The 25,881-nt window shown below is 40.9% G+C and overlaps 2 protein-coding genes across 2 annotated transcripts in view; one reads left to right on the forward strand and one right to left on the reverse strand.

Moving 5' to 3' along the window:
* The window catches only part of lrba (LPS-responsive vesicle trafficking, beach and anchor containing), a 185,724-nt gene that overhangs the window by 105,057 nt on the left and 54,786 nt on the right, over positions 1–25,881 (forward strand). The window contains 3 exon segments of the mRNA XM_034086063.2: positions 3,375–3,518; positions 5,244–5,380; positions 25,573–25,690. Of these exon segments, the coding sequence (XP_033941954.1) occupies positions 3,375–3,518; positions 5,244–5,380; positions 25,573–25,690 (399 nt within the window).
* mab21l2 (mab-21-like 2) lies at positions 6,750–8,528 on the reverse strand. The gene has a single exon (XM_034086075.1). It carries the CDS (start codon positions 8,158–8,160, stop codon positions 7,081–7,083), a length of 1,080 nt encoding a protein of 359 aa, XP_033941966.1. The 5' UTR covers positions 8,161–8,528; the 3' UTR covers positions 6,750–7,080.

The raw sequence follows: 25,881 nt of genomic DNA on the forward strand, positions 1-25,881 counted from the left end.
AATATATCATTAAAATAACTCTTTGACATTGAAGCCTGACGGCATCCATTTTCTGATGTAACCTTTCGTCTTGTTTTAGTCGACCCGACATTTGTTACGGAAGTGCAGCTCAAGATGAGAATGCAGGGCTGAGTTTTCAAACGGAGCACAAAGGTCATATCTGGCTGTAATTATATTCATCAGATGCAGAGGGGAGAATGCAGTCTAACCCCCAAAGAAAATATTTAGTATGAGATCAAGCCTGAATTTACTCTTGTTTTCTAGCTACTTGTGGCTGCACTTCTGAAATCTCACGCTTGATTATAAAATTAGAAGCAATGGAAAATATTTAGCATTTTATACTGGGTGATCTATTGTGACAACTTGGTATGTTCTCCTCTTTTTTTTTTAGAAGGGGGAAATGTACATCTTTTCATTTAGACATGGAGGAAACTGTGAATTTCTGCATTAATAGTAGGACAACTGTTATCATTCATACTGCGCCAAGATGATTTCCACAGGAGAGTGTGTGGCTGCCAGTAGGCTTGAGTAGGCTGTTTTGTATTTGCCTGGAAAGAACCATCTTTTCTTGGGTTGATTTGGTCTGGTCCAGGGCCTGTGTACCAGAGGTGGCAGAGTAAATACCTGAAGACTAATGTCTCTGTTCTGGTAATCAATACTCGCCTCGTGACCACACTCCTGGCTACGCTCCCGTTAAAAACTAATTTGTTAATTTTGACAATTTAATTGCTGCGACCATGCATGCCTTGAGTTGTATAAGCAGGTACTTGAACCTCTCAGTCGGGAAATGGGGTCTAGGAAAAAAGTGTAACCTGTTGGGATTTATGCACGTTTGTGTTCCCTGCGTGTTGAGTGATGAGGTTGAAGTGCACTGCCGGATTTCTGTTAATGTGACACGCCTGTTCTTTGCATGGATTGTTTATCATGATAATCTTTTTAAATAGTGCTTTAATTTAAATGACGTTTTAAATAGTGAGTAATTGTTTGGAGTTTCCCTCTAAATGTTGTATTTATTGTTTTCACTGCCATAGATATTAGTAAAATGTATAGCATTTAATTGTAATTCCTTATGTTACACACACAAATAGACACATACACTTTGTTTGCTTATATCAGGGGTCTTCAATGTCTTTAAGACCAAAGAGCCCTTAGCTAAAAGAGAGAAGGAACAGGGACCCCCGCGCTATATAGGTATACAATTGATTTGCATATGAAAGAGGGTTACAATACCATGTACGGAATACCTTTTATGGTGCTTATACTACTAAACTATTAAAATAGTAATACCTAGCTCTAGCTAACTGGTTCGATTCTTTAAATAAGTGCCACAGGGATTTAGCACAGGCCAGCTTGCTCATGTCATTGCCCAAAGATCCATGGGTAAACGTGAAACTATCACACATGTTGTTTAAGAGGAAATGGATTGTTTTTGTCCTTTTTTATGCATAGACATTTTTATTTTTTCTAATATGTTTGATTCATGTTACGTGTATTTTCAGACACATCTTAAACAACATTTTCGGACAATAATTTAGTGCAGTAGCACTGAGGACACCTTAGGGACCACGGCCGTCGGCCGTGTTAAAGACCCATGGTTAACACCAAATGATAACTCTAAAATTAGGACATTCCCTTGAAACACACGCACACATAGAAAACGTACAAAACTGCCAAAATCCTCAGTTGTCAAACTACAAGAACAATAACAATAAACAGTATGCATGAACGAGTGAGAAGTTAGCCCATAGTCTGTCACTTATGAGCTCATTTATTTTATGTGTGTCATAACTCTTGCTGTTCTCAAAGTCTCAAGCCCAACAACAAGCTGACTGGTCGATATTTTGGTTACACTTCCTTCAGTGTATACTGAGGAACTATTTTTAACTTGTACTTTAGAAGCAGCATTGACCAGACAATTACGAGGTTTAGTTACAACAGACTGTTTTTCTAATGTTTGATACTGATGTTAGACGTACACTACTTGCAAATTGGGGTGAGAATTACTGAGCATGTTTACAGTGAAATGCAAAGAAGTTCAAACATGTCCGTATTTTAAGCTCATGATAAGTCCCCTGTCCACTTGCCTGGTGTGAATACAATGGCATGTGGTACGTATTAGAGGAGCTGGTAGTAATTTTGGTGCTGCTAACTAAAGAATGCTCCAGGGAGGCTTAATTACAGGAAGACCATTCTAAATATCACCGAGCTGCATATTTTCCATGACATGAGATTTTTTATCCTGGCTGGTAGTTTCAACGTATATAGCCACATGACACGAGTGTGCATTTCCAGGCAGTGCAATTGATCTCCCCTCAGGTGATGATTAAAAAAATCCACTAGGTATTAGTTTTATGTTTAGCGTCGCACCGGATGATTTAAACTGTGTTTTTAGCAGTATGCTGCATTAGAAACCTGCACAGAAGCAGCGGAAGCGCTCTTTTTATTGCCAGCTATGTTTACAGAGAGCTGTGCTGTGGACTTGTGTCTGTGGATCCTTACCATGCACCTCTGGGGAATGCAAGGCTCCGTAAATGTTTGCAGATTGCCATTTTTCTTAAATAATCCAGTTGGAACCTGAAGTCACGTTGAGTTGAACTCAAAATTGGAAGTGTGCGACCTTTGTTTAAGAAATAGATTTTGACTAACACTTTGTAAAATGGTGTCTGATTGGATGCTTTCTAATGACAAAATGCATTAAATGTTAGGATTATGTTGGACTTTTGAGTGCCTCGTTTTCAGTTGGTCTGCTTGCACGTATATCTGCAAATCTGGCAATGCAACACAGGTCAACATTGCTCCTCACTGATGTAGGTTTAAAAGCAGTGCTGATGGACTTTGCAAATAGTTTTACTACCTGACAGGAATAATATTCCAAGATAATGTGTTACAAAGTTCATAACCTAAAATACTTTACTCATATCAATGTGCATTTTAGTGTGTGTAAATTAAAGCAATTCTGAGAATATAGCTTTGTTAATATTATGATAATAATGATTTGAATGGACAGTCTTCTTTTTATTTAACACTACACACTCGTAGCCTAGCTGAAGTTTAAAAAAGGGCAGCAGATAAATAAAATAGAGCTGATAGCTCGTATTAGAGCAAAACTGCTTTTTAATTCTCAATTTAATTGACATTTCCACTCATTGTTTACTGTTTGTATAATTTGTTGTATGCAGAGAAGATGTCTTAGGCGCTTGGTTAAAAACTAATTCTGCTCAAATGTGATAATTGAAATATGCAAGCCGTCAAATCTGCACTAAAATAAAGTTAACATGTCTTTCTAGACCTACAACATAATTTGAAATATATTGAACACTCTATATAACATACATTAAGACAAAAATAAAAATAAAAGCCTTTCCCCACTGCAGCATCCGAGGAAGATATTCTCAAAGGAAAGCAGTCCATCAGAAGTCAGGCTCTGGGAAATCAAAACTCTGAGAGTGAGACGTCACTCGACGGAGACGATGACACTCTGTCATCTCCAGAGGAGAAGGACCTGGAGAATTTTACAGGTAAAGTAACAGCTCGTCTTCTTCACCTCGCCCTATTTCTCACCCCTCCCTGTCCTGCAGCCCAGACAAAATAAAGAAGCATGCTGTCATTTTCAAATTGCTTAATATCCAACACATGCAGCTCCACTGTTTAGCTGTACTGAATAATGTGTTAAATATCACTTTTCATATCATAGTAGCCATTTGTATATACTTGTAGCATTGCAGACTCCTCCTTACTTGGGGAAAACCGTCTTTTAAAGAAAGCCTTAGCCGGCAGTGCCTCTGGAAAACTGTTTTATTATGGCACCACTATGTGTTGATGAAAACACAATAGGCTATACTCTCCTTTTTATGTGTGCCACTGGAGGTGTGCTTCACAAACATATACACACAGGCCTGAGTGCACCTCTCCACAAAATGTTTTATCCTGCAGTAGCTGAGTTTATCCATAATGTTTACCCTGGAATTGGACATTATCTGATCAAGAAAAAGCTGCATTACCCAATAAAACCTTCCCGATGAGCCTTTTAAACTCATTAAATGACTCGAATACTGATTTATATTATATTTAATCCAGCTCACGATGATGTCAGTCCATTTTTGCTTTTGATCTGTCTGCTTTTTAAAGAATATTAATTAAATATAATATAGTCCGCTAATCGGATTGCACTGTAATCCGCATTTGTGCAGTGACAGCGCTCACCAGATTTAGCTGCTTTAATGGGGCTCAGAGAGCTATTAAAATAACGCAAGGACAATAGGATTAAACGTTGAATCCTGTCTAATAAAGTGATGTGTATACTGCGAGAGAGTGGGGATCGTATAGGGAGAGGTTCAGTTTCTCCTCTTAAGCAGCTGTCTGCTTCAGGTGTAATTGAATGTCTTTGACTGAATGGAACAAAAAATGTTATTTCAACCCACGGATAACATGTCAGTTCTCTCGGGGTTCGCGAGAGGCAGAGGAGTGAATATATATATGTGTGTGTTTATTCTATCCGGAGTGTGCGGGTGCTCAGGGAAATCAGGCCGGGCTGCGAGCCTCCTCTCTTCGCAGCGCATCTGCAGATACAATGGCTCATATGTGGAGCCGCAGACTCACTGCTCCCCTGAGCCGAGGCGCATTGTCATATTGGTATAAATTAAGATTGATGAGAGATTAAACAGAGATTCACCCAGCAGCCCGCAATCACTGCAATGTGACTGACAATTATTTCGCTAACTTTGACAATCTTTATCATGTAATTCATTGTGAGTTTTAGGATACTAAGGCCTGTGATATTTTATTTCGGAAACTGTCGAGCATATTAAACAGTAGGCCTATCCATATTGGGCTTTTATTGTGATTTTTAACTCATCGAATAATTGCAGAATGCCGTTTGTAAACTACACACGGTGTTTGAAGTCGTACCCTTTAGCTCGCAATGTGAACATCCTGCAACTCCTATGCAACATATTTGTAATATAAACGTAGTTCTTGCGTGAAACAGTCTCAACTTTTAAAAGAACATGGCTGTTTATTGCTTGTTGTTTCTTCACTTATCATGTTTTCTTAAAAAATTACCCACGTCCAGGATTGAAGGCTCACACGGTTTCTAACTATTATCGTTGTAGCAAACAGCCAGCAGCTCTGCGATCCCTTATTGAGTTTAAAAGTGTACCCTTACTGTGTAAAACAACCGTATGTGTCCACTCGGAGAGGAGGACTCTTTGCGTGTTTCTCTGACCGGCCTGTGTGTCCTGCAGGCCCGGTAAACCTGAGCACCAGTGCCCAGCTGGTGGCTCCGGCTGTGGTGGTGAAAGGCACCCTGTCCATCACCCCCTCGGAGCTCTACTTCGAGGTGGACGAAGACGATCCGAGCTTCAAGGCCATCGATCCAAAGGTAAGAGACCCGAGCTCCATTCACGTCTCATATTAACGTATTGAAGCCATGTATGTGCCGGTAAATGCTTCATGCAGGCTGGTGAATGCATGAGTTATAGCTCTATGACTACGTGTGTGTTTTAAAAAAAAAGGTATTTGTTGTGCGTTTCCAACTTTATCTTAACATTTTTAATTGTGAAGAAGAACAACAATGTTATATCCATCGGTTGTTGAAGTTAGAACGTGACTTATTTGAATTACAATTGTGAACATTTCCTTTGCATGATTTTTTTTCTCTTACCACTACTTTTGTTATTGAATAAAAAACAACTGTCTTTTTTCTTGATGTATTGTAAAGTACCCTAAATTCAACAAAACGAAAGCATATCATATTGTTTCGGAGTGAAACTGTTTTTTGTAATTAATTAACAAATTAACCAAATGTCTTTATGGGTTAAACTTAACGCGACATAGATCAGGCCTTCCCATTATTAAATGTCGTGTAGCAATTTTTTCCTTTCGTAAAACTATTTTTAAAAAAAAAGTACAATTGCAAGTTAATATGGTTAGAAAATGTGGACGAGTCAGGACGACTATGGGTAAATCAGGTCGTTAGTTCCAGCACTGGCCTCATGTTGACTACAGAAGAAGAATGCTGACCCACAGGTGGTTGTGTTTGTTCAGTTTAACAGTGCGTAAAAATTGTCGTATTTTTTTGCAAATATGTGTTTTGTTTTTAGAGTTCTTAATTTTGAAAGCATCTACCTTTATTTCAATTTCATATTTATATGAATATCCATTTATATTAACATGACAATAAAGGAGTCGTATTGCCTATGATACACGGTGTTATCCAAAATATAACGCATAAATCAGATGAAGGCTTTAGTTTTGCTGCAGGCCCCGTGCTGCTGCTGCTGCTGTTCAAACAGGGAAGCTCCCGGGGCTATATATTAACACGAGTCCGTTGATTTACATTCATTCGAAAATCCTTTAGAGCCTGTGACGCTGTGAAAATAACGTATGGCCCGAAGCTGGCTGTGCACATTCCTTCTTTTAAATGTAGCAAAAGCAATTCTTTAGTATTTTTCTGTTTATCTGTGTTATTGTGTTGCACTGTTGGAGAAGCCTGTGCCCTACGATTTTCATCGGCATAACTACACTGTAGCTATGTTCGTATGACAAAAATAAAAACCTTGTACCTTGAGTGTTAAGCACACGTCAACTATCTTTCGTGAAAATGAATAATTGAATGACTCTCTTCACCAGACAATAGCAACAATAAAATGCAACAGCTTCGCCTGTCACCTCAGCTGTCAAAACACGTCAAGACACGAGGCCAAGTTGTAATTTAATTTGCAACATTTTTATTAACATTTCTTTTTAAAGTTACATAATGAAAAAATGGAACTTGGCACGCTACATTGTATTCTTTCACTTAACGATTTTGTGCATATATTTAAATAAAAGTTTCTTCACTTTGTGAAAACATTTAAAGAAGACAAAGTTATTACATTTATCTGAAAATGTACCTTCACTTTGTCTCTGGCAGTGGCCCAATTGCTCCATTTAAAAATGGTTTTGTGGTTTGCTCGCTGCATTATTTTCTTACTGATTTATTTTTGTTCACATTGCTTGGAGAATCAGTTGCAGGATGATCTTTGTCTTTGTCTTAAGTTTTATCCCAAAATATCTCTCGGTTCTGTGTCGACAATCACTTTATAGTTTGTCCAAACTTTTAGCATTGGTGAGGATTTCCCTCGCTAGTCTCCATGCCTGCTTCGCAGCAGCCTCCAGGGCTGAGTGAGGCTTTCCCTGAAACAAGTCCAAGTTTGGCAAGAAGTAGTGGGGACATCTGCGGCATTGCAGGCAGGATATGAGCTGCAACAGGATGCCGTTCAGTCGGTCTCCGAGGCAGGACTCGTCCCAGTCGGTCTCTCTCGGGTGTTTCTCGCACTCGTACAGCAGCAGGGTCTTCATGTGGTAATTTTGCAGCGGCTGTCCCGGCAGCTCCAGGTGACGGTCCCTCAAAGTCTTCAGCACCGACAGACACTTCTTCCTGCAGCCAGCCATCAGCAGCCTGTTCTCGGCCTCGCTGAACTGCAGAACCCAGGCGTCGCTCTCTGCAGAGCTCTGCTTCCCCGTCAAAGAGTAGCACTCTTTGGAGAGGAGATTAAAACCCTCAGCTTTACATTCTGCTACCCGGTTAGGACCGGGCCATGGGATGTGGGGCATGGGCCACTGAGCTGCACTTCTAGGCCAAATCCCCGTGCACTTGAACGCGGGGGTGATCTGCACCACATACCTCTCCCTGATCCTTAGTCTGACCTCGCTGGTGTCCGCCACCATCTTTACCACGTCGCGGTAGCTGCATTTATCCACGGCCTGCGCCACCAGAGTCTGAAACCTGGAGCGGATCTTTCTGGCGGAGAGGTAGCCCGAGGCGGTGATGAACTCGACCCACAGCGACATGCTCCGTTTACGGCCATCACTCAGCTTCAGCACCGCGCAGCCGGGCAAGGAGCCGTCATCCACGAAGTTGAACACCCCCATTTGGTTGAGGTAAAGAACCACCTCAAACTCATTGGGGGAGATGACCTCCATCCCCTCAAAGCGTGCATCTATCTCACTGAGGGAGCTGATAAACCGGGGCTCCTGCACTTCCACCTCCTTCAGGACATCTGACACCACTTTACAAACCTCCCGTATAGTCTTCGCAATGGCCGCTTTGCGAGCTTGGCATCTCTCGTTGTTGTATTTGTTGAGCTGGTAAACCAGCTTTGCCTGCGTCGCTATCATGTTGGGGCACAGGTCCGGGCTGTACACCGGGGAGTCGCAATAGGTTGAAGGATCCAACGCTTACCGGTAAAGCCAGAGGCAAGCGCTTCCCTGTTCAGCAAAAAGTGTATAATCAAAAGTTATTTGGCTGAAAACAGCGGATGGACGTCAGTGTGAGGAGGAGGAAACGGATAGGAATGCAACCTATTAGCCTGCTAAATATCAGTCCAACTCATCAGCAGCGTTAGGTAAAGTCATATTCGGGTGGTGGGTCACCATCCGTGTCCTGGGCTGCAGACGCTAAAGGCTAAAAACATCGTCTGTGACTCCTCTTGCAGTTAGTCTCTCCTATGTGCTCACTTTTCGTCCACACTCAGCTGTGAGCTGGACTTGTGTAGTTTATGAATGGTTCCTTTAGCAAAAGTGAAAGGGGTCGGGCTTCTGCTCCTGCAATCATGTGCAGAGCTGTCAGTGCCGGCAGCCAATCAGATCAGAGGAGCTCCAGTCCGCCTCGGCAGCATCGAGGCGCGCGGAGCTGTCCTCTGCTCCCATTTCGACACAGGAAAACAAAATCCTTTCGGTTTATACGGGCAGATTCCAGTTTACACTCTCTAAGCCAGCCGTAAAACAAATTCTGTGTTGGTCTTTACCCGTATTTTCGCTCGGTGCGTTTTGAGGATTAGGAGTGTTGGCACAGTGTGAGTGCAGCCTTTAACTTTAGACCCACTTGTTTTCTGCAGATAAATCTTGGTTTTTTGTCTCATGTTTTAATTTGATTATGTTTTCCGTGATTTTCCTCATCTTTCAAATGGTCTGTAATGGCAGCGTTTTTTCTCTAATTGACAGCAAGTATTATTTATTCTACATTTTTACGAAGTCTGGTATCTGCCTTATTCTTATAAATATAAATCAGTTTTAAGTGCGATTGTCCCCATTTCGAATTATAAATCTAACATAAGGTTAAGTCAATTGGTAACATAATGTGTAAATTAAAATTGAGTGGAATAAATAAACAGTGTTTTACATGCATCTTCATTTGAGGTCAATTCTAATTTATATTTTTATGGACACGTCTTTTATCTTTAACGTTCGTGCAACATTGTATATTGTTCTTTAACTGATGAATATATCATGCTGTTTTATATTGTTAAGCATTGATACTTTGGTTAATACGTTTAAAATGCTATGTGTTGAGTGCACCTGCAGCTATATGCTCAGAAGCCTTCATTCAGGGGCTGAAACTATAAACAGAAATTCAGACAAATTAACGTTAGTGATACCCAGCTGCCAAACTTTCACACACACACACACACACACACACACACACACACACACACACACACACACACACACACACACACACACACACACACACACACACACACACACACACACACCACACACACACACACACACACACACACACACACACACACACACACACACACACACACACACACACACACACACACACACACACACACACACACACACACACACACACATCGATTTCTTCACATTTCATTGAACATTTAGTGTTATTAAGACAGTCGGTATTTATTGGATTTAGTCAAATAACTGAAACAAGACGTGTATCCGCTGCTTCCCTTACACACACGCACGCACGCGCACACTCAGAGACACCAGAGTTAATTTTCCCGTCGGTTTATCGCTGTGAACCTTGTCCGTACTGAATAATTTAAGCAGAGGTCTCTCCGAGGTTGTAATTGAAGTCCCCTTGTCACCCAGACTTCACGTTGGAGGACTAAAGAAGTCATTACATTCTCCCACAGACACTCCGCTGTGGGTTGAGACATATTTACACATGTAAGCATGCTGTAAATATAACAACCCCCGCAGTGTAAAAGCCATGTGAAATGTTAAAAGTCGAAGTATTGTTGCAGTATTTGCAGTCCTTTGACACGTGTCTGATTTTCCAGTTAACGTGGTAGCGGTCATTAACGGAGTCTCGCGCAACATTATGTGGAGCTAATTGGATGCTATTGTTAAGCCTGGCTCGCTGGGCTTTAGTTAAAAACGCGTTTTAATTTCAAGTGATCGTTTTGATTATTGGACCTGGAACTTATTCACCGACATAGAAATTACAACTTTTCTATTTAATGTATTGTGGTTATTTCAGAAAATAATTTAGGCCTACAGTAACACGTGAATATATTGCAGTGTTGATCACAGACAATAAGGTCTACTAAAGAGACCTAGACCTTAGGTAAAATGCCGTTATATTTTCTTTGCTCCTGTTAAGCTGCATATATATTACTTTTGACAAAACTTTGTTTTACGGGCATTAAAAGCTTACATTGTTCAAATAAATTGTAAATAAAAATATGCATGAATCAGATGAAACTTTTTAGAGAAATAATTTTACAAATGTAAAAATGTTGATCCAAGAACTCTTCCAAGAACCTATTTAGTGATATGAAGTAGCCAAGTATGCAAGGGAATTAAGCCACAAACATTTCAGAAAAGCCAAAGATTAATGAGCTCCCCTCCAGTTACCATATATTCTGGTCTTTATCATGTAGACTTTTTGCATGTGCTGAAGGGGCTTTAGGGAGTTTACAGTAACTTATCATAAAATAGGAAGAAGTCATTTTTGTTTCAGGGCTAATTACCTGCTGAATTTTTTAACTGATGTAAATGCATGTTTGAACCCATTCAATTAGTTTGAAAATAAGTCCAAAGGCTCCTCACACAAACTATATTGCAATATGTAACTTATGTGTATGATGGTTGAAAATGCTTAAGTAGGGTTTACCCACCCAAAGTTATTTAAATACATTTCAGTGGAGAGGTTTAGTGTCCCATTCATTCAAGGTGAGATATTTTTGAGTAACATTTGCTTGTGTGTCATTACATTTAGATTTCATGGACAAGCAACTAAATAAACACACAACATATTTGGTTATTCTTTTCATAGAAAACTAGTATCCAGAAAAACTGTGACAAGAATAGCAACAGTTGACTTATTGTGAAATATAAAGCAAACGTTAATCTGAGATTCCTCCCCTCCAAGTCAAACTAGAGTTATGCTAAAGTTTGAAAATCAGAAACAAGATATAGAACACTGTCTGGCTGTTATTTCTGGATGACTGTTTATTATCAATCTCACAGCTCAAGAGAGATTAATGCACACTACTTGGAGAGCAAGTGTCCAAATATAATGATGGACATGCCAGCTGTAGCTTAATGAATTATACAGCAACAGACTTTAATGATGTCATTATGAATCCATGGTGGCCCTCCTATCACATCACTCGTTGCTACTCAATACGTTTACAAAGTGGAATGCGCAAGATACAGTGAGTGAATTGTATTTTATTGAATCTGTCTGATTTGCCAGTTGAAATGGAAAGGTCAGCCATATTTCAGAAAACGGTGATTGTTCATTTCCTGTGCCAAACTGCTGTTTCATTTGTAGGTGGAAAATAGAAGTATGATCAACACTGAGAAACGCTGGGAGTATTTGGGATAGTTTGGTTTATCTAATCTATTTTGAATCATTTTTCCTCCCTTTTGCATTTTATCTAATGACAAAGGCCACGTCAGTCATTATTCTATTCTTTCTATTTCTTTGTGCCCTTTATCTCCTGAAAATGTAGAGAATTATCTGTGGTTCCTAAAGAGTTCCCCCTGGTTTATATTGACTGGAGAAAAGATCAGGCGCCTGTCAGAGAGCTCTTTGATCTGAGTCTGTGTGACGACGCCACAGTGATCCCCTCAGAAGCACAAAACAGTGTCCATGCCTGTGCAAATCTCTGCCAGCTGATGAGTAACCTCACCGCCTCTCATCTTTTTTTTCTCTTCTTCCGTCCTCTCTCTGTGTGTCTCTTTTCCCTCTCCTCTCCTACCAGATTACACTGAGTACCCCCAGGTGGCTCATTACTCTGTGTACTACAGTTTTCATAACATAGTTTACAATTAGTAAAAAGACCTGAAATACGTCATTCTAATTCAAACATATTTATACCTATGTGGTCTCTTTATGTGAGGATTGTGTTTCATTAATGTCATAAAACGTTTGTAAGAAAATAGAATTTCAGTGATAATTTGGTCAGTATAAGTCATATACTGTACTTGTTTAATCATCACTCTGAATTGCCAGTTTGTAATGTGCATACAACAATTACAAAGTAAAACTCTCCAAGTGATTTACAGCAGACATATTAACAATAACTCTGGTCCTTGCCATGCATTTCTAAATATTATGGCTACATTTTATGCCATGACATTAGAGATCTTTGAATAATACAATAGTAGGAATAGGTTTGTTTTGCAACAAATTGTGCAACAGTTTCCTCCCTGTGTCTGTCTGAGTTAGTGTGCTTTGTAATTCCAAGTGTGTGATAAGGGAGGGGGATGTCAAAGTTTGGCATTTTTCGTTGGCGCTATTTTCTCCCCTTTTCCTTTCTCTGGAAATACGAATGGTGCAGGGAAAGTGTAGCACTGCCTAACAACACATGCACATAGACCATCATCGGCACACATGTGGATTGTGTGAGTACATTTTTGATGCCCTTGTTCACACATTTTGTTGCTGTCTCCCAAACTCGCATGGACCCAGCTGCTCCCTCTACAGAGGGCTCAAAGAAAACCATCGCAGGCAACTAATTGCCTAGCAGGCTTCTGCATCTGCTCGGCAGATAGCAGAACTGATGAAGTCACAGAGCAGGTGTGTGTGTGTGTGTGTGTGTGTGTGTGTGTGTGTGTGTGTGTGTGTGTGTGTGTGTGTGTGTGTGTGTGTGTGTGTGTGTGTGTGTGTGTGTGTGTGTGTGTGTGTGTGTGTGTGTGTGTGTGTGTGTGTGTGTGTGTGTGTGTGTGTGTGTGTGTGTGTGTGTGTGTGTGTGTGTGTGTGTGTGTGTGTGTGTGTGTGTGTGTGTGTGTGTGTGTGTGTGTGTGTGTGTGTGTGTGTGTGTGTGTGTGTGTGTGTGTGTGTGTGTGTGTGTGTGTGTGTGTGTGTGTGTGTGTGTGTGTGTGTGTGTGTGTGTGTGTGTGTGTGTGTGTGTGTGTGTGTGTGTGTGTGTGTGTGTAGTAGCACCCTCTCTGTGTTAAGACACCAGTCATCAATATTGCATGTGGAGTTATTGTTGCACAGCCACTCCTGGAGACTTTGTGTGAATGAGGAAGTGAAATATGCTCTCCTTCCAGCTGATTGGCCAGAGGAAATACCAGGAAAAACCTGATTGGAGCAACCTTCCCTAAGATCCCCTTTGCCATCTGAGTGTATTTTAAACTATCCCTGTGTCCTGTTTGCAAACTATTTATTAATTCTTTCTGTGGTTTGAGTATATGTAGTAAGTTCAAAATAACAAACGTGATGTTAAAATGCGGGAATGCACATTAAAGTAATTTATATTTTTATTGTGGTATCGACAAGGTTGTCCCACATCACTGGAAATGAAAAATCAGCTTGCAGCAGGAAAAATAGTTAAACAAACAATAAATTAAATACAGAAATATTTTATTTAAAAAAACGCAGATTGTGCTGTGAAAATTAAATATAATTGCCTCAAACCACAGGACAAATATGTATTTGGTAAAATTATATTCTAATGTCAACAGGTAAACAGCACAGTAGGACACTAAGTGTAGAAATCAGACCACCTCACTTTATATCATATACTTCTGCCTTGTGTGGCCTCATCGTTTGTTTGCACATTTTCTGTAATTAACTTCTAAACTTCACCAAAACTAAACACAGCTGATGATAGATTTTCTGAACAATGATTAAATCCACACTTTGTTTCCAAAGAGTTTTAACTAAGGGCCAGAGCTGAACATATTTGGGAAAGAATATCAGTCATTTTTACCTAAAGGTCAGTGTCCAACCTTGGACTATGCAACGATGAAACCCCCGTTGAGAAGACTTTGGTAACTCTAATTAGTGGGGTGGTGACGGCTCCTCGGGTTAGCTGGAGTGGCTGAATGGATGGTCACTCAGTCAAAGAAAACCTCCCTGGTGTTATGTAGCGACCAGTCCCATATCGTTAAGCTCTCCCTAAAGTGTCAAACTGCTGGGACTGCACCCCTCCCTCCTCCTCCTGTTCGCTTCGCCAAACTCTCATGGTCACCAGGGACGACCTTCGGCTGCAGCTGCCAATCACAAAGAGCCATGGTAGCAAGAGGTCTCTGAGAGAGGAGCCTATTGATTTTCCAGTTAGAACCTAAGTAGTGTGTGCTATAGGACTAACGGACAGCCCAAGCAGGTATGTCATTATCAATGAGCCCAAGGAAACGGATCCCCTCACTCTCACTCATTCATATTGGCCTCCTTCCCTCCCTCATGCCCTCCCTCCGTCTCTCCTTCATGCTGTTTCGCCATCCATTCCCTCCGCACTCCTCGTACGCCCTGACAGAGTGCATCCTGAGATGGTCAATAAATCGCTCAGCCGCACCGCGACGACAACCAGCGGAGTGATGGGTGGGGATGACCTTCTTTCTCTTTCTTCCCCTCTTTCCTTCACTCCTTTACTGTCTGTCCCTCCCTGTTCTCCAGGTACAGTAATTAGAGCTCCATTCCAGAGACATACTCGTTAGCATCAAAGCCGCCATGTGTTCCGCTGTGATTTTTCCCTTTTACTAGGATTTTAAACATCCAGGGTCAGTTTAATCTAAAGCATCATTCCCCGCAGCCCACTTTGGCTCATCCAGTCATCAGGAAACCCAATTATTATCATACTGCTCCTCTCTATTTGCCTCACTGCTTATGTCAAGTCACGGTCCAAGCTTCGGAGCTGCTCAACATAAAAACATGTACAAACAATTCCAAGTGATTTAAGCCAATTAGAGGAGATAAGGCCAAATAAAGGTATAAAGCCTCCTGAAGTGAGTTTCTGTTCCCCAGTAGAGCAGTAAAGTGTTGTTACCTTCTTTACTGTCCCTTAATCTTTCTCTCTGTCTCCCTCACACGAAATGCATATGAACCCCACCTCCTCTCTCTGTAGAGTCTTAAACCACATTGATGGGCTCGAGTTGTTTGCGCGAGGTTGTATCAGCGATGATTAACTCATTCTGTAGGGATGAGGTCAGCGGTCCCCTAACCAGATGTTGGGTGTTTAAGAGTGATGGAGGAAGACTTGTTAATGATGGGCCTCAACGCTTTGCAGAAACCAAGATACGAGCTCATCCTTTTGCTTATGGACCATATCGCCCATATGTACTTGTATCTGTCAGAAATCTATGGGCACAGTTCAAGATGTTTTCTTTCTGTTGTTGTGTGTGTTTTTTATGCTAACAACTAGACTATAGGCCGGGCAATGTTGGTTGGTCTGTTCTCTGCTTTATCACAGAAATATCCAAAAACTGTAAGACCAATTGCCATCATATCTCGTAAAAGTATTTGTGGTCCCCACACATTTACATTTCCGATCGAGGATTTTAGTGACGAATCTAATATAGATAACCATTTGATACAGACATTTATAGTCCCTGTAATGTTTTCTACTGACTTTTTTAAGCCTCTGAATCTTCCTTTTTAAGGCAACCATCAGGTCAAATAAGTTGAAAAATAAATCAACATTTAGCACATGAATTGACAGAAATGTTCTTGATAAAGTGTAATGGACTAAAGTGGTACAATCCATTACTTTTTACGACATTTGTGGTTTTATGTCAAATGTCACTATTGTATGCATCATGACAGCATGTCCACCACTGGATGAATTGTAATAGCTTCTTTACTTTTTATCAAGGTCCTTAATCAGGTCAAATTTGAATTTCTTCCATTCTTGGTTATTCAAAACCAATGATATCCCCTTCAGCTGTATTCATGTTTAGTTCCATCGACAAATGTTAGCATGCTAAACTAAATAGGTTAACATGGTAAAAATAGCACCCAGCAACAGCCTTTAGCTCAAACACCACTGTGACTAAATTAAGCCTCACAATAGCCCAATAGCAATCCTTGTGTTGTTGCCCTTGGTGAGATGTAAAACGTGAATCCCTGCTGCTAGTGGTAACCAGGTAGGACAGGTAGAGGAAAGACGATTGCCACATTGGAAATCACATAAAGAACCATTAAACACTGTCATCGAGCCACCTAATGATGACTAATGTCTCCCTTCCAATAGCTTTCCCCTCACACCCAAACAACCACCCCGTCTCTTTTCACTAACAAACAAGCGTGTCCTCTTTCAATCTCTGTCTGTGACCTGACTTTGGACCTTAACAAAACCACAAACCACCATGGTCAAGACCTGGCTCACACTTAACCAAGCACCTTCAGACAAAGAGCTGCCCACCCCTCTTTGCACCTGAGGCTAGCCCCTCCATCATGCTCCATCTCGGGGCTTGACTGGGCCAGTCAGGGGGCAGGTGCCTCCCCTTCCCTGCTTTGATTGATCCCCTCTCTCCATCATTTATTCTGTTCGTCTGCCTCTGACACGGGTGTCAAAGGCAACCCGCCAGCCTGATGGATAGGCCTGTTTATGGATGCCAGTCTGCCTGGTAGGCTACTGATATTACAATCAGCACCTGTGTACCTGCTGTTCACACAAGCCTCTGTTGTTCAGCTGGGGTCAGAGAGAAACCCGGCTTCAATTGAAAGATCGATGCCCAGCCCAGCATATTGGAAATTGGAATTGTAAATGTGGTCTTGTTTTGTCAGAAAGGTCCGTGCTGCATTTCAGATGATAACACCTGATCCATGTGTTGATTTTTGCCAAATATGATGATGATCTCCCTTTTATCTCTACTTCTAATCTTGAATGCTTCATAAATAAAAAGCCAAAGTGACGGGACGAGGACATCAAATTAATTATAGCTGTAAATTAAGAAATAGAGTAATTCTAGCCAGACGTATTTGGTTTTATAAGGTTAGCTGATAGCATTCATGTGTGCTCGGTGTAAAGACATCTCATGTGCCGGAGAGCAACATTTAACACTGCTGCATTCTGGTGCCTCTTTTGCCATTCTGGTTAATGACCCATCCAGTCTGGTTGAAATGCCACATCCATAGGGACATTCTGCAGATTACTTACTCATCCAAGACTCCTTTCTAGCAGACATCAGCACAACAGAGCTTTACTTCTGCTCTGTGGAAGCAAGACTGTAGAATAAGATACAGTATAGATGGAAAACAATTCTTACACACAGAGGATCTTAAGTGCTTTAATCAACCAAATGAGGAATATGTTTTTTTTCTTAGGGTGACTTCTCTGAACAATTTAACAGATATCTTTTTAACAGCTTTCTCAACAAAAGGTGATGCACTTAAAAATGTGCTCAACATCAACAATCAGTCATAAACAATCTTTGTAGCACAATTAAATTCTGTGGCGCATATACATTTATGTATAATATCTAAACCTCGTGGGTTACGCTTTAAATATGCACTAATTGGACTGCTCTTTTTTAATGTTTTACATTTAAATTTAATTAATTTCTCCATGACATTTATGAGAGGGACTGCTCGAAAGTAGGATATTTGGGATATCCGTCGTAGCCAGGGTTTACGATCAGTTTTTGGGCGATTTGTACTGAGGAACAAGTATCACAGCACCGACGGGTGAAAAATAGTGTTTTGGTAACACGGGGTGTTCAGGTAACACTTAAAGACTTTGTTATGGAACGCAAAGCAGAGTAGGGGGCTAGTTTGTGGATCCGATTGTGGATGTCATGCGAGCAAAACATGGTGAAAACAATCAGTCTAAATGAACAATCGGGACGGAAATGTTCAGATTTCCAAAGGGAGGTTCTGTGAATAGATAAAAAATCAAGAACCGAAAGAATTGAACTATTCATATCTTAGACTGCACTGTAACTTATATCTTTTAATGCTTATTTTATTAGCTTTTCTTTTTAATGACTGATTTTAAATGCCATTTTCTTAATGTCTTTCATTTTTGTAAAGCACCTTGAATTGCCTGGTGCTGAAAGGTGCTATATAAATAAACTTGCCTTGCCTAATTTATGTTTGTAGCCTAAATTTACCTTGGTTTGAATTCTTGTAATGTAAAAATTGTCGCTTGTAGTGACCAACCCACATGTTATTATGTAAGTAATACAATAATTTGCAGCTCTCATCAGGTCTGAAGAGCGTTTTAGTTGCTTTTTGCGAACTGTTTGCTTATAGCTTGCGTTCTTATCAGCTTCCTTTCCAGATGCAGCTAGCAAGTATTTTCACAGTAAAACATTGTCTTGAAACTGCAGACGGACTAGTAGGAAACTAGCTGGTGAATGAAGTGTGAGATCCAGAGATTTCCCTTAAGAATTCAGAAAAACAAAGCATTTGTTACAAGGAAAGTGAATATTGAACTTACATTTGTTCGGTGGCCAAATTGGAACACCGACCAGATGCTATTGTTGCTCCGTGTTTGCTGAATTAGCAAAAAACCTTTTGCTTACATGTTTTTTTTTTAATAACTTTATGAGATGATATGATGTCAAAGTTGTTTTTACAGCTTGTTCTTCCTATACAACCTGTTATTTCTGCCCTAAGGCACAACAATTCAGTTGTATTTATAGTACTGAAAAGTAGAAGAGAAATTACTCCACACCCACACAGGGTTTAGATAGTATACAGATATCTACCTTAAGCACCGCTAAGTGAAATGTGTAGTTCATTTATACTTTAATTGCAGCGTGATCTATCTGCCTCCAGAGTATTGCAGATGTTCACTGTATTACAGTTGTAACTTAAAATGCTTGTTGCTGATAGAATTGTAGCTCCGATTGAGTCACCTTCGAATTCTCCAAAGTCTCTGCAGCCGTTCCTTTATACAAGTCCCATTCTCTCCCTCTTCTTTTGCTTTGGACTAGCAACCCCAAATTCCCCAAGAGGGGTGTACTTTTCACCCCACACCCACTTAAGCTGGTGACAATAGGCGGATTAAAAAAGAATTTACTTCAGCGAAGCCTCGCACAAACCCCAAAAAAGCCTATCCATCACTAAATGGCAAAATGAGAGATTGAAGGAAAGCGGGGAGAATGCGATAGGAGCCGGTCAGCGATCTTAACCTGTGTGATGTTTGCCATGGCAGCTTAAAGGGGAGTGGAGGGCCAATAGCATTGAGTCTGAAACACCTCCTGCGCTTCAGTGGTGGCTCTGAGCTGTCTCCTTGATTTTCGGAATATCGGTGAAAAGCATAAACATTATTTTACTTGTCCTTGTCCTGTCGTGCAAGTGTTTACTGATGAGCCTGACAAACCAAGGAACGTATTGAAGCTCTTTCAGTGAACTCTCAACAGGTGCCCAGCTATAGTATTGGTTTTTTTAAGTAGCTGCTAGCACAAAACTGATCCCGGATTAAATGGCAGTTTTTTCGTTGTATTTTATTCAATCAAATTATACAATCACTGTTTACCATAGTATTTCTATATTTCACTTTCCAAATTGAACATTGAAATGATAAAGGTTATAAATGTGCATCGTGATGCTAGGTATAAAGGATTTTCTCAATTTGTGAAGGTCTGTTGCCTTTTAAGCCCTCTCTTCCCTTCACTGATGTGACCTTATCCTTCCTTTGTTACCTATCACCTTTGAGCCACCAACTGTGCCCTTTGTGGCCCCAATCTAAGCTGGGAGGGGTTAAAAAAGGATGCACGGATCTTGAATATAAAAAAACAAGCAGTAGTTTGATATACTTTGGCATCCTTGTCTGCCATCTCTGTGGAATTTCTCTGTGTAAGATGTTTGTGTTGAAAAGGCTTATATATTGTATTATTTACTGAGATTATCACTGGCCATACTCTTTATTTATGAATTCCATGTTTATGTATATCCTTACTACTGCCACCAACAGTGTTGAGCATTACTGCTTTAATATCTTATTATGTGTCGGGGCTCTTCTGTTGCTTTCCTTCTTATAGCTTATGCCCAAAGGCTGAATGTATAATGAGTTAATGCACTGAAGTATTCACTTCTCTACCAATTAACCCCGAGATCACTGCAGCGTTTTTTTGTTCCCACTTCAAAAAGGCTAAGCAGCCAAGAAGAGGAAAAGGAGAAAAGGCTAACCTGTTAGCAAACAGTGAAAAGGCCCAAAATGGGATTTAATCCTTATTAGGCTAAATTCAGACTAAGTGGCCCCACAGATCCTTTCAAAGGGGACTCTTCATTCAGGGAGCCCACACTCTTACTGGATGACGTTTGGGACTGAATGCTTTGAACCTTTAGGCTTCATAACCTACACTTGCTGCATGCTGGTTCTGTTTATTTTGCTTTAATTCTCTCACACTCCAGCGCAGCTTCTTAGTTGTGTTTATTTTTTTGAACCTTGTAGTTTGTTTGACTTCCCTCTAGGCAAATAGGCCTTTTATGTGTGACCAGTGATTACATCTTGAACCAGTTACATGACGGTAGAACAATTGTGCCTATCAATCATTGGTGGACACAAATAGTCTTGACTATACTTATACTTATACTGAAGCCTGTTGACCGTGCAATGCATCCAATACTCTAAATACTAAATTATAGGTATAGTGGATCAAATATTTTTGAGTGCGTATTATTGCTGTTAAAAAAGATAATTTGAGGTTTTAGATATTTAGCTTATTGGATTTCTTGCCAAAAGTTAGATCGATAGATGTGAAACCGCTCTTATGCCTGTTCAAACGGATGTCTGGAAACGAGGAAATAGCTAGCTTGGCTCTGTTCAAAGATAGTGAACCTAACAACACCTCAAAAACATGTCGTATTTTGTTGTTGTATCAAGACCAAAAACAACGTGTAAAAACAGATTTTGCTTTTACTTGTCGTGGTTGCAGAATTGTTTCCCTGGAGTTTTGTTGTCGCGGTTACGAGGAAACCCCAATAATTTAAATGAGTGTTATTCTTCTCATCTAATACTGTGTTTTCTTTAACTCATATTTTGGGTTTTGGTAACCCAAGTGTAGATTCATTGGTCTTTGCCAAGCTTGATTACTTTGATACCTTTTTTTTCAATGTTGCCAAGCGTCACTGCTCCCATAGTTGAACAGTCACGGAGCACATGACCAGACGGAGATGGTGTGGATGCCAGTTGGTTAAATAATACTCCTGCTGAAGCACAAAGGCTACACGATAACTGCTGGAGTGTGAAAGTAGAGTCATGTGGCTTTACTGTCGAAGAGTCATATGATTTCAGGTTCTTACGGTGAGGGAGTTATTTTCCCTCTTGTGTGGCTTGTGAGCTCTGCCTCCAAAGGACACATCACCAACCATACTCCTTCTTTAATCGCTTTAAATTTAAATACCCCTGTTCAAGAAATCTTGACAAAGATTATATGTTGATGCATCTTCCTGTTCTTCTTTCCAGTAGGATACTCCAAGTCCTTCGTACGCTTTTTTCCCCCTAGCTATCACTCAATCTCAAAAGCAAAATCTATCTTAATTGGCTCCAGAGGGCTCTTGGAGGCTTTGTGTCAACGGTGATGAGGGTCCTGATTGGTCCACAGGCACAGGCAGAGAACAGACCCTTGTTAGTGTGTCGGGGCCCTTTGCTTGCTCGTTAGTCCGATGAACTCATTTACTGATGGGGGGTGACAAGGCCTCGTTTACCGGCGTGGAACAGAGCATGGTGGGTGTTGAGGCAATGGGGGAGGAGGAAAACAAGAATATGGGTTATGTATAGTGAGACGAAAGGAGTTGTACATTGTGATGTGTTTGTGGATGCACTAGGGGAGAGTTTCAAAAAGCCCTTAAATGTCAGCTTGTGATTTCTTCCTCATTTGCTGCTGCAGTAAAAGTGCCGTCAGCGTCTCGATCCAATGACATGGTTATTGTAGATGGCTTGACTCTTCGGTCAGTCAAGGGAGGAAGAGTCACGATAGGCATGGCTCTGATGTGACTGTATGCAATGGTTTACTTTGTGACTTTCTTATAAGTAAAAGAGGGGTTTTGTCTTTGCAATCTGCAACCTTAGTCCACTGTGTGCAAGTGACAGTAATTCCGTTGAGCAGTGTGGAATGAGACGGCTTTTTGAAAATAAAAAGCAATAAGCAACCGTACATGCCGATAAGTCCACAGGTTTATTCTATCAAGTTCTCCCAATACAGCTTGTCCTTCGTCTCCATTTGTTGATGTTGATGGATCACCGCTCTTCCTCCCGCTCATTAATTTCATCACCTTATCTCCCACACCACTTCATTTGACCAAAAGGTAATAATAAATCCCTCATCCATTATCCTTTAACTGAGGCAGCCATGCGGAAATACTTAATAACAGGCAACAAATTGAACTTCAATCAGCTCATCTTCCTTCAAGGATGCACAGCACATTAAACACAACGAGCAAATATGCACATACCACTTATCAAACATGTGTTGGTTGAAGCATTTCTTTTACAAACACTATTGGTGTTCAAATTGGATTTTTTCTAAATTTGATGACACATGAGGATTTCCTTTATTAATATTTGGCAGTGGCTTCTGTCCTCTACAACTCAAGTGTCTTATCAGCCCCAAAACACACACGAGCGGCATGTTGGCAGCAGCGAAGGTACTTGAGAGCCTCATCTGTCTTATACCAAGCTGCTGAGAGTGGGTCTGTTGCTCCCCTAACTCTCCGCTAATTCACTGCAGTTTCAATTAAATGTCATCTGTCACCCTGTTCCTCCACTTGACTTTACCCATGTTTCTGAGGAGGCACTGGTTGGTAAAAGAGACTGGGTGTGCGAAGGAAAGGGTGATGGAGAGGATTCACTGGCAAAGACTGCCAGATTCAGCAGTGTGTGTGTGTGGTTGTGGTTACACAGCACAGCCACAGTCACCCGGCCCCTCTTCTACGTGTCCCTCTTCATTCCGCAGTCTTTTGGGCATCTGACAAAGACAAACGACAGTGCTTCAGAAATGAGCAGCAGCCCGGCGCACACAAACAGGTTGAAAGAAGAGGAGGAGGAGGGAGGGAGAGATGGAGAGGGAGAGAAAGCATTGCAATCAAGACTCATTCCTTTGTTTTCTGTTTGGCTGTGTCCTCTCGCGTGACGCTTTGAAATTGATCTCGGGACACAGCGGACCTGAATCCATGGATAATGTTCCACTTGAAATGAAACATCAATACAACTGCGCTTTATACTCAAACAATCATGTTGACGTAAAAGCTTCTTTTCATGCACCCTTTTATGGAATATTCTATCCTCAATCAAATTGTTTTTTATCATTTTTAACCGATCCGCCCTTTTTTCTTCAGATAATAAAAGGTAAATGCCATTCAAGCGATTGCGCACTCTGGTTTTGGCATTCGTTAGAAACATCCTCTTCTGCTTCTGTATCATTCTCCTCTCTTTGACTGATCCAATTCCACCATTACTATTTATCACAGACGAAAGCTGGTGCAGCCATAACTCCAGCTCGGACAATAACCTCCACACCTTGTAATTTGTCCGGACGTGGTCAGAGCGGCGAGAGCATTACAGCGCGGATAGTTTGTCACCCTTCTTGTCACCCACTCAGCTTTTTCATCTGCAAGGGAAAGGGCGCCGCTGATAAGGACAATGATCTTGGGAACATAGAGTGCTATTTACAGCGTTCCAGGAGATTCATCGGTCCGCTGACAAATATGATATCTGGCTGCCTCCGCTACTGTCATATCTATCTGTGGAATCAGAGACTGCAACTTTATCACCTTGTCATCCTCGTGACATCTCTCGCAGGTCTTTGAGTGTACGCCTGGGGAGGAAATGAGTCAACCACTCCCTTTTGGAGGTCAAAGGTTACTCTCCAAACATTCACTCACTCATACACCTGAAAACAGGAATGTCATTTTTGGTCGGATGGAGGCAGAAAATCTGATTTAAAAATAAATGAGATGACTTGCTGCGATTACTGTAGGGTTCTTGACATCATTTGACAGCCATCATCTAAGTCAGTAGAGCAAACCAATCGGGTGTCTTGGCCTGTTTGTCCGCAAAATTAAACAAGACTGAAAGGGGAGACTGTTTATATAGACTATTATAGAGTTGGAAAATGCAGTGTTCCAATATTACAATCCTGTGTGGAAAATAACACATATTCTATACTATGCATTTTGTCGAAAATCTATAGTTCTTTTTTATTTCATATCTTCTTTCAAATATGACTTATCTCGCTGTAACTTTGGAGATTAAGAAGATGCTATCTGTTATGATGATTAACCTGCTATGGAGTCCCTTCATTATAAAACCTTTAGGAAATGTGCCTTTTCTCTGTGCTAAGCTGGCTGTAACTAAATGTTGGCTGTGAAGAGATTGAGGTGACTTGCTTGTCAAACTTACTTACAATGTGGATAACATTTTTTTTTTTATAAATATCTGACATTCTCACAAAGCAGTTTACTTCACTGAAATACCTGTTCCATCATGTTGGAAAATGTTGTTCTGATTGCAGCACTATCTATGTGATGGGGTTGGCTCCAGGCTCATGGTGACTAGTCAAGTCATTCCGAGTCCCTGTTATAGAAGATAGCAGGCTGGTGGTTGCTGCCCCAGCCAGCTTCACCCAGCCAGCCACTAATCCACATTTAATTGAACTCCAGAGACTTTGAAGTGAGTCTGTGATGCAGCAGATCTTATTCCTCATGGAGACCGCGAGGGAGAGGCTGTCCTCAGCTGGCTGCCAAAGCCTCAGCTGGTCCCTCTGCTGTCCCTGCCTTTAATGAGCTGCTTTACCTCAACACTAGTCCGAGCATGCTAGCTCACATTTGAATATTTTTGTTTAATAAAGCAGCTTCTGCACCACGCTGTGACAACCATTAGTGTCCCTTTTACCTTTCTACCATCTCCCTGTACACCCCCCGTCAGCTGACGCCTTTGAAACTAAAAGCAGAGGTTGAAACTAAAAGCAGAGGTTGAAACAAAGCGTAGTTAACAAAGCAGTGCTAAGTAGGTTGGAAGCAAATCTAAATGCCGGCTTAGTAGGAGTGTGAATCGCAGGGGGAAGGCCAAGCATCTGTGTCTGTCAGACACCGAGGCAGCCGTCAGGACACGTCACTCTGACAGCTAACACAATCTCCAAGGGGACATATTAGGTCAGCTCATTGAAGCATTTTTAATCTGGAGCTTGCTAACAAAATATCTAATCAGATGTTTAGCATAAAAAAGGCTATTAACCTAATCTTTGTCCCATCACAGTACCATTATTATACATCAAATCGATATGCTCTTGTTTCCTATTTCTGTTATATAAGATGTCATTTTTTTCCTCCACCTGTATGCTGCAATATGGATTATCTTTTAGTGAACTAAACATTTCCTTCACTCCTTCCAGCTGAATAGCGCCCATTCTCTTGCTGAAGGGATCGCTTTTTCATTGAGGCTGATCAATATAAGACATTAATCGTGCTGTTCAGGCCGTCGTGTGAAAAATGAACTCAACTAGCCTCCTGTCTGCTCTTCTTCCCTCCCTTACCTCTGGTTTCTTATGTCCCTCTCTGGCCTTAAACGTCCTTTCCACATTTTTCATTATCCCCTTTGAATTCAATATCCTTCATTTTGTTCTCTCTCTTCCTGTCCCGTCTCTCAGATTTTATCCTATACAGAAGGTCTTCATGGAAAATGGCTGTTCACGGAGATCAGAGCCGTCTTTTCCAGACGCTACCTACTGCAGAATACTTCTCTGGAAATCTTCATGGCCAACAGAAGTAAGAAAGCACCTGATAATTACATTTATGTAACTCTTGCACCTTTTGATTGTAACCCTGATGGATAAACATACACATTTCTCAGGGTAATATTACGGGGGACATACATTAGGATCACTGTGGTGAACTGTATGTAATTTAACGAATACTTTAGATAATCCTTGATATAATAAATAGACATTTCTCTTCTC

This window comes from Pseudochaenichthys georgianus, chromosome 1, assembly GCF_902827115.2.
Source record: "Pseudochaenichthys georgianus chromosome 1, fPseGeo1.2, whole genome shotgun sequence".
Classification (NCBI taxonomy): Eukaryota; Metazoa; Chordata; class Actinopteri; order Perciformes; family Channichthyidae; genus Pseudochaenichthys; species Pseudochaenichthys georgianus.

Bases quoted from the DNA above. Each gene is read 5' to 3' on its own strand.
- mab21l2 (XM_034086075.1), bottom strand. From the start codon at position 8,160: ATGATAGCGACGCAGGCAAAGCTGGTTTACCAGCTCAACAAATACAAC.